Here is an 8176-nt window from a genome sequence, read left to right on the forward strand (position 1 = left end):
TCCAAGGAGCAAGTGCCTTTTAATTTCATGGCTGCAGTCACCATCTGCACTGATTTTGGAGCCTAAGAAAATACTGTTTCCATTGTTTCCCCATCTATTTGCCATGAAGTGATGGGACTGGATACCATGATCTTAGTTTTCTGAATGTTGAGTTTTAAGCCAGCTTTTTCATGCTCTTTTTTCACTTTCATCAAGAGGCTCTTTAGTTCCTCTTTGCTTTCTGCCATAAGGGTGGTGTCATTTGCATATCTGAGGTTATCGTTATTTCTCCTGGCAATCTTGATTCCAGCCTATGCTTCATCCAGCCCAGCTTTTCACATGATGTACTCTGCAGATAAGTTAAATAAACAGGGTGACAATATACAGCCTTGATGTACTCCTTTCCCAATTTGGAACCAGTCCATTGTTCCATGTCCAGTTCTAACTGTTGCTTCTTGACCTGCATACAGATTTCTCAGGAGGCAGGTATGGTGGTCTGGTATCCCCATCTCTTTAAGAATTTTCCAGTTTGTTGTGATCCACACAGTCCAAGGCTTTGGCATAGTCATTGAAGCAGAAGTAGATGTTTTTCTGGAATTCTCTTGCTTTTTCTATGATCCAGCAGATGTTGGCAATTTGATCTCTAGTTCCTCTGCCTTTTTAAAATCCAGCTTGAACATCTGGAATTTCTTGGTTTGCATACTGTTGAAGCCTCACTTGGAGAATTTTGAGCATTATTTTGCTAACGTGTGAGATGAGTACAATTATGAGGTAGCTTGAACATTCTTTGGCATTGCCTTTCTTTGGGATTGCAATGAAAACTGACCTTTTCCAGTCCTGTGGCCACTGCTGATCTTTCCAAATTTGCTGGCATATTGAGTGCAGCACTTTCACAGCATCATCTTTTAGGATTTGAATTAGCTCAACTGGAATTCCATCACCTCCACTAGCTTTGTTCATAGTGATGCTTCCTAAGGCCCACTTGACTTCACACTCCAGGATGTTTGGTTCTAGGTGAGTGATCACACCATTGTGGTTATCTGGGTCGTGAAGATCTTTTTTGTATAGCTCTTACATGTATTCTTGCCGCCTTTTCTTAATATCTCTGCCTCTGTTAGGTCCATACCATTTCTGTCCTTTTTAGTGCCCATCTTTGCATGAAATATTCCCTTCGTATCTCTAATTTTCTTGAAGAGAACTTTTGTCTTTCCCATTATATTGTTTTCCTCGATTTGTTTGCATTGATCACTGAGGAAGGCTTTCTTATCTCTCTTTGCTATTCTTTGGAACTCTGCATTCAGATGGTTATATGTTTCCTTTTCTCCCTTGCCTTTAGCTTCTCTTATTTTCTCAGCTATTTGTAAGGCCTCCTCAGACAACCATTTTGCCTTTTTGCATTTTGGTTTCTTGGGGATGGTTTTGATCACTGCCTTCCATACAATGTCATGAACCTCTGTCCACAGTTCTTCAGGCACTCTGTCTATCAGATCTAATCCCTTGAATCTATTTATCACTTCCACTGTATAATACTAAGGGATTTGATTTTGGTCATACCTGAATGGCTTAGTGGTTTTCCCTACTTTCTTCAATTTAAGTCTGAATTTGGCAATAAGGAGTTCATGATCTGAGCCACAATAGCTCCCAGCCTTGTTTTTGCTGACTGTATAGAGCTTCTCCACCTTCGATCACAAAGAATATAACCAATCTGATTTCAGTATTGACCATCTGGTGATGTTTATGTGTAGAGTCTTCTCTTGTGTTGTTGGAAAAGGATGTTTGCTATGACCAGTGCTTTCTCTTGGCAAAACTCTGTTAGTCTTTGCCCTGTTTCATTTTGTACTCCAAGGCCAAATATGCCTGTTATCTCTTGACTTCCTACTTTTACATTCCAGCCCTGTATGATAAAAATGACATCTTTTTTTTGGTGTTGGTTCTTCAAGTTTGTGCAAATTCCTAAATCACCTGTAGCATTTTTGGGTCAGTCACTGACTCATCAAATTCCTTTTTGCAGATACATTCTACAGCATTGGGGACAGTTGGGGAAGAGGTGAAGACCACTGTCAATTTGTGGATTCACACCTTGATGGAAGAACAGGGCCTCAGTCCTACATTGAAGCCCTCCCTAACATTCAAGGTAATGTGAACAAAGGCCTGACCTATTACACTGGGGTGTGGGGAGGAGGGCCAACATAAGGAGAAAATTCACGGTATCTCTGCCTTTGGTTTACCATTTGAAGATGGATGTAAGCAGCATTTTTGATCATAAAAATAAGGAATCAACAAAGTACTCCTACCATGTGCTGTATTTGGAATGAGCCTTGGAGAGGTGGCTCAGGCAGTAAAGCATCTGCCTGTAATGTAGGAGACCTAGGTTTGATCCCTGGATTGGGAAGATCCCCTGAAGAAGGGAATGGCTATCCACTCCAGTATTCTTGCCTGGATACTTCCGTGGACAGAGGAGCCTGGAGGACTGTGGTCCATGAGGTCACAAAGAGTTGGACCCAATTGAGTGACTAACACTTTCCCTTTTACTTTGGAGAGATAGGGATACAGAGGAATATAAGACCTTATCCCTACTGTCAGGAAACATAGTCAGAATTGGAAAGAGAGGATAAATATATGAAAGGTAACTAGAGCAGACAACTTAAAGTGCAGACAATGGCAAGTTATGTCACATTATTGTCCCATTATCAGGTAATTGTGCAGATTATAGTCAGTCTCTGAGTTCAAGAGAAGCAGGCCACTTGAGGCTGCCAGGGGAAGTTTTCAGAAGAGGCAGAGTCTGGGCTGAGTCATAAAAATTCATGCAAAGATTAGAGAGTCTTCCAGGTGGAGGATGGCATGAATAAGAGTGCAGAGAAAGAAAAAATAAACACAAACCAACCACGATATGTTTCAGGAGACTGTGTATCAGTTATTTCATGATGGCATTGTAAGAGGAAATGCATATATTCATCTCAACATTAACAATTTGTAATACATTATTAACTCCAGTAAAACAAGTATATTAGGTGGGGTCCTCCAGAGAATCAGAACCAACAGCAGAAAGATAGAGACAGAGAGACAGAGAGGAGAGAGAAATAGAGAATGAGATTTATTTTAAGGAATTGGCTCATATGATTGTGGAAACTGGCAAGTCCAAAATCTACAGGGTAGCCCAACAAGGCTGCTGGAGACCTAGGGAAGAGCTGATGTTGCAGTTCAAGTCTGAAGGCAGAATACCCCTGTCCTCAGGGAAAGTCAGTCTTTTTCTACTAGAGTCTTCAACTGATTGGATGAGGCCCACTGCATTATGGAGGCTTCATTGCTTGCGTGCTTAGTCACTCAGTCATGTCTGACTCTGCAACTCCATGGACTAGCCCACCAGGCTTCTCAGTTCATGGAATTCTCCACACAAGAATACTGGAGTGGGTTGCCATTCCCTCCTCCAGAGGATTTTCCTTTCCAGGGCCTGAACTCACATCTCCTGTGTCTCCTGCATTACATGTGGATTCTTGACCACTGAGCCACCAGGGAAGCCCATGGAGGCTTTGTTACATAGGTACAATTGATGAAAGCATTGACCATGAGTGACAGAACTCAATCTCTAGCTCCTCTCTCTTCCCTGAGGTTGGGGGTGGGACGGAAGCCCCCACCCCATATTCCCACAGTTGGTTCTCTGGTGACAAGCCCTTACCCTCAGGTGCTTTCCAGAAGCCACTTCATTAACATAAGCCCATATGTGGTTGAAGAGGTTTATTATGAAATAATCATTTCCCAGACACCTTTATTGCCCTTCAGTTCAGTTCAGTTGCTCAGTCATGTCAGACTCTGCAACCCCATGAACCGCAGCACATCAGGCCTTCCTGTCCATCACCAGCTCCTGGAGTCTACCCAAACTCATGTCCATTGAGTCGGTGATACCATTTAACCATCTCATCCTCTGTCGTCCCCTTCTCCTCCTGCCTTCAGTCTTTCCCAGCATCAGGGTCTTTTCAAATGAGTCAGCTCTCTGCATCAGGGGGCCAAAATATTGGAGTTTCAGCTTCAATATCAGAGTTATTGCTCTTACCACTCAGGAAATTCCAAGGGTTTGGGGAGCCTTGTGGGGATGAAAACCAAATATCCATTTTCTATTATAAATCACAGTGTCACAGATGCATTTTCTTTCTCTCTCTCTCTTTTTTTAACCTTCCAGGCTACTATCGCCAGTACCGCCAGGAGCCAGTCAGCTTCGGCAACATAGGTTTTGGAACTCCCTACTACTACGTGGGCTGGTACGAGTGTGGGGTCTCCATCCCGGGGAAGTGGTAACCGCAGGAAGATCGTGCCGGAAGCTCGCCCTGCCGACCCCCTCGTTAACTTGAGTGAGGGCCTGCGAGCAGGAAGAGAGGCAGGGTCCCAAGCCCCCTGCTGTCCCCCGTGTCAGCAAGGCCACACAGTGGACACTGGACACTTCAGGCGTCTTCAATCTGGAGTTCAGTCCTACGTCTTGGCCTGGACCACACACCGGCTTCAGTGTTGCTGTTAACTTTGCTTCTCTACAGGTTTTACTTATAACAGCACGTCCCAGAGATGGCACAGACACTCAGCTATGGGGATGCACGGTGCGATTTTCATCCTTTTTAGGCCCAAAGTTCAGATGCTTCAGTATCTCCAGGGATCAGTATCAACATGCTCAGCTCTCTTCATGGAACACCACCCGCTTTCTTTTTTCTCACTGGACTCCTCCCAAAGTAGCTAAATTTAAGCTTTGGATCCCTCTCTATGCAGTAGAACTGAATTATTAAAAACACCAGCAAAGGAAATGTAGCCTACTTAAGATTTATTCTGTGGACTTACCCACTGCTAGACCAAATGTATCAAATCTTACTTGTAAATTCTCAATTTTGAGATATATATATATATGTATATATGCATATACATATCTACACTCGTCTGCAAGGACATTGATTAAAATTGCTAAATTTGTACTTGTTCACTCGATACATGTGTGCGGGACTTCTTGGAGCAGAGGTGCTGTTTGCGAACATCTTTTTAGAAGGCTTCAGAGAATATGTACTCTGTATAACACGGCAAGAATGGAAAGGTGTGGGTTCTTTCCATGAAGGCAGCCAAGCCGGGGAAATGACTGGGAAGTAGTGATGCTATGAGCCAGTAGCAAACTGAGTGATTTCCACCTTCCACACCCATGTGAAAAATGAACCAGAGGGCTGTGTGAGGACAGATCTAGTGTGTTTCCAGATTAAGATTTTAGGTCACAAATGATTTTAAAATCCAGTTTAAAAAGACTCCTTTCCCCTTTCCTGCCAAGCCCAGTGTCTCCTCCTCAAAATATAAGCATCTTACCCTCCTCAACTGCAGAACAAGAGGGTTTATGTAGAGACACTTATTCTAATTCTTCTTAAAATATGGTGTTCTTCGCGTGTGCATGGTACCTCTGTGTCCTTGGGCAGCTCTGGGGAATGAAGGGTTTGTCTTCTCCTAAGTTTCAAGGTGAAAGACAGTAGTGGCGGGGGTGTGGGAGGGACTTCCCTGGTGGCCCAGTGGTTGAGAACCTGCCTTCCAAGGCGGAGGTGTGGGTTCAGTCCCTGGTCTGGGAATGAAGATCCCCATGCTGAGGTGCAGCTAAGCCCACGTGCTGCAACTAGAGAAAGCCTGCCTGCTGCTATGAAGCCCCAGTGCAGCCAAAACAATTTTAAAAAGAAACAAGAATCAGTAGTGGGAACAAGCCAGGGACAGACACAGTTCTGGAAGCCAGGAGCCGTGCCACTGTGTAAATGATGTGATGGTGTGAAGTGGCTCGCTACTGGAGTTGGTTATTTTTAGTGCCAGCGCCAGGTGGAAGTGAAGCCTGATGTGTCTGGTAGATGTGAAGGTTAAAAAGCACAAGGAAACAAGTCACTGCGGGTCTTTGTGATGGGTTAGCAGGAGCGGACATTTTTAGCAACACCCACAATCCCCTTGTGCAGTTAACAACAGTAGAGAAAATGCGGGCATTCTGATGGCTAGGAAAACACCAGGATAGAAATCTTCTGGGTTGCTTAGGCTTTTGTACATAAAAATGGAATTATGAAAAAGGGAATGTCTTTTAAAACACCTATTTTTTCACACTAACCTTCAAACATGCTTCACAATGCCAAACCAAAGATAAGACCTTTAAAGATAAGTGAATTTTCCTTATACCCCCATCTTTGTTATGGGGCCTCCTGAAGAAGAGATGGGGGATTAAGGGCCCAACATAGAGACGCAGGCACCTCTCCCCTGTGGCTCACTATTTCATACACTAAACCGTGTTTCTGGTCAGCCTCACCCCAAAGGGCTTTATACTTGTTTCATACACAAAAGAACACATTTCCCACAGAAGGATTTACACTTACTTCACAGAAATCCAAAGATTTCAGTGGCATTCACTCATGCAATGTTTTTTGAGCTCCTCCTGGAACCTTTGACTATATTTGAGTCTAAGAATCTGAACTTTTATTACAAAGAGATGTTTCAATTCTTTATGGAAATTACTGCAGAGGCCAGATGATCGCTCAGCCAAAACAAAAACACCGAATCTATGTGAAGGTGATAGTGTTTCCAATATTCCCTCCAAATTAGGTTATGCAATAGTTCAAACACATCCACAGAGGTTACATGAAATTTCTAGAGCTGTGAGGTCCCAGAGGACATATTTTAGGAGCTCTATTGGCAGCAAGATGCCGAGAAGGGCATTCAAGATTGTAGAGGATCTGGAAACCATTCTGTGTCAAATTAGGATAAAATGAATGTGACTGTTCTCCTAAAGACTTCATCTACTTCCAAGGCTTTAAGGAAGAAAAGGGTTTGCCAGCTCTGTAGGTCAGAGTAGACAGAAGTGGGAATTAAAGGAAAAGAAAAGTTGGCTCAAGGATTTTTAGAATTCTAGAGGAATTTAAGAAGAGTTTAATTACCAAATGAGCCTTGTTGGAAAATACTGAGATGTTCATCACTGAAAGAGCCGAAATATAGCTGGAAATGTCTACACTTTGCTTTGAAGCCCTCAGCCTGTTTTTAATTTGGCGTGTGAACTCACAATGGTTTTTCTGTGCATTTAAAGGGTTGCAAACAAAACAGACCAAGCAAAAACACTGTGTATGCAACAGCGACCATCTGTGGTTCTAAAGTGAAAAGGCAAAGTGTGAGTCTCTCAACTGTGTCTGACTTTGCGACCCCATGGACTGTAGCCCGCCAGGCTCCTCTGTCCATGGGATTTCCCAGGCAAGAATCCCAGGTGTGGGTTGCCATTCCCTTCTCCAGGGGATCTTTCCAACCCAGGAATCAAACCCGGGTCTCCCTCATTGCAGGCAGATTCTTTACCATCTGAACCACTGGAATTATTTAAGGTGATTCTTAAGCCTTAAATATTTACCCTATAAGACAAAGTCTGTATAACTGTGGATTAGAGTTTTCTTGAGGTTTAAAGACAATTTTAGCAAAGTACAAATTTAAAAACTTACTACTTGATAGATGTTTGCTGGCTCTTCTCTAACCTGAATAATATTTATTATCTGACTATCAAATCTGAACTCTGCATTGAGCAGTTGAACTGGGTCCCCAGCTTCCCATTGGTCAAGCCCCCTGTGTTGTGGTCTCAGGAAATACTATGGGCTCTAGAGGACATCATGCATGTTTAATATAACCATCTGGCTGAAACATAATTTCCAGATTTTACCAAATGAGTTTTATTTTTTTCCTTTTTGACTTTTTCAGGTCACATTATCTTGGTCAGTCCAGGACGATGGGGTGTTTGAGATTGTGATGATTAATGGTGTTAAAACGCATTTGCTTCTCTGCACAGAACACAGGTCTTAGTCACTACGTATAATTAAAACGATTCCACCCGTAGAATTAGCCCACATTTCTGCAACATCTTCAGGCCTTAAAATCATCTCCTTAGGATGTAACTATTTTGTAGTTGGAGATAAGAAGTGAGTTTAAAAAGTACAACATGAAAATACAATGACATTTGTTGTGAATGGTGATCTGGTTTAAAATCTTAGTTGTAAGTTTGAAAATGAAAGTCGTGTAAATTTCTCAGTCATGTCTGACTCTTTGCAACACCATACGGTGTAGCCCGTCACACTCCTCTGTCGACGGAATTCTCCAGGCAAGAATACTGGAGTGGATTGCCATGTCCTTCTCCAGGGGGTCTTCCCGACCCAGGGATCAAACCTGGGTCTCCCACATTGTA

At 43.0% G+C, this 8176-nt stretch overlaps 1 protein-coding gene across 1 annotated transcript in view; it reads left to right on the forward strand.

Moving 5' to 3' along the window:
* The window catches only part of FNDC1 (fibronectin type III domain containing 1), a 113892-nt gene extending 108952 nt beyond the window's left edge, over window positions 1-4940 (forward strand). The window contains exons 22-23 of the mRNA XM_055536128.1: window positions 1991-2113; window positions 4157-4940. Coding sequence (XP_055392103.1) covers window positions 1991-2113; window positions 4157-4272 — 239 coding nt within the window. The 3' untranslated portion in view covers window positions 4273-4940. The remainder of the gene's footprint in view (window positions 1-1990; window positions 2114-4156) is intronic.
* The last annotated feature ends 3236 nt before the right edge of the window (window positions 4941-8176 follow it).

This window comes from Bubalus kerabau, chromosome 9, assembly GCF_029407905.1.
Source record: "Bubalus kerabau isolate K-KA32 ecotype Philippines breed swamp buffalo chromosome 9, PCC_UOA_SB_1v2, whole genome shotgun sequence".
NCBI lineage: Eukaryota > Metazoa > Chordata > Mammalia > Artiodactyla > Bovidae > Bubalus > Bubalus kerabau.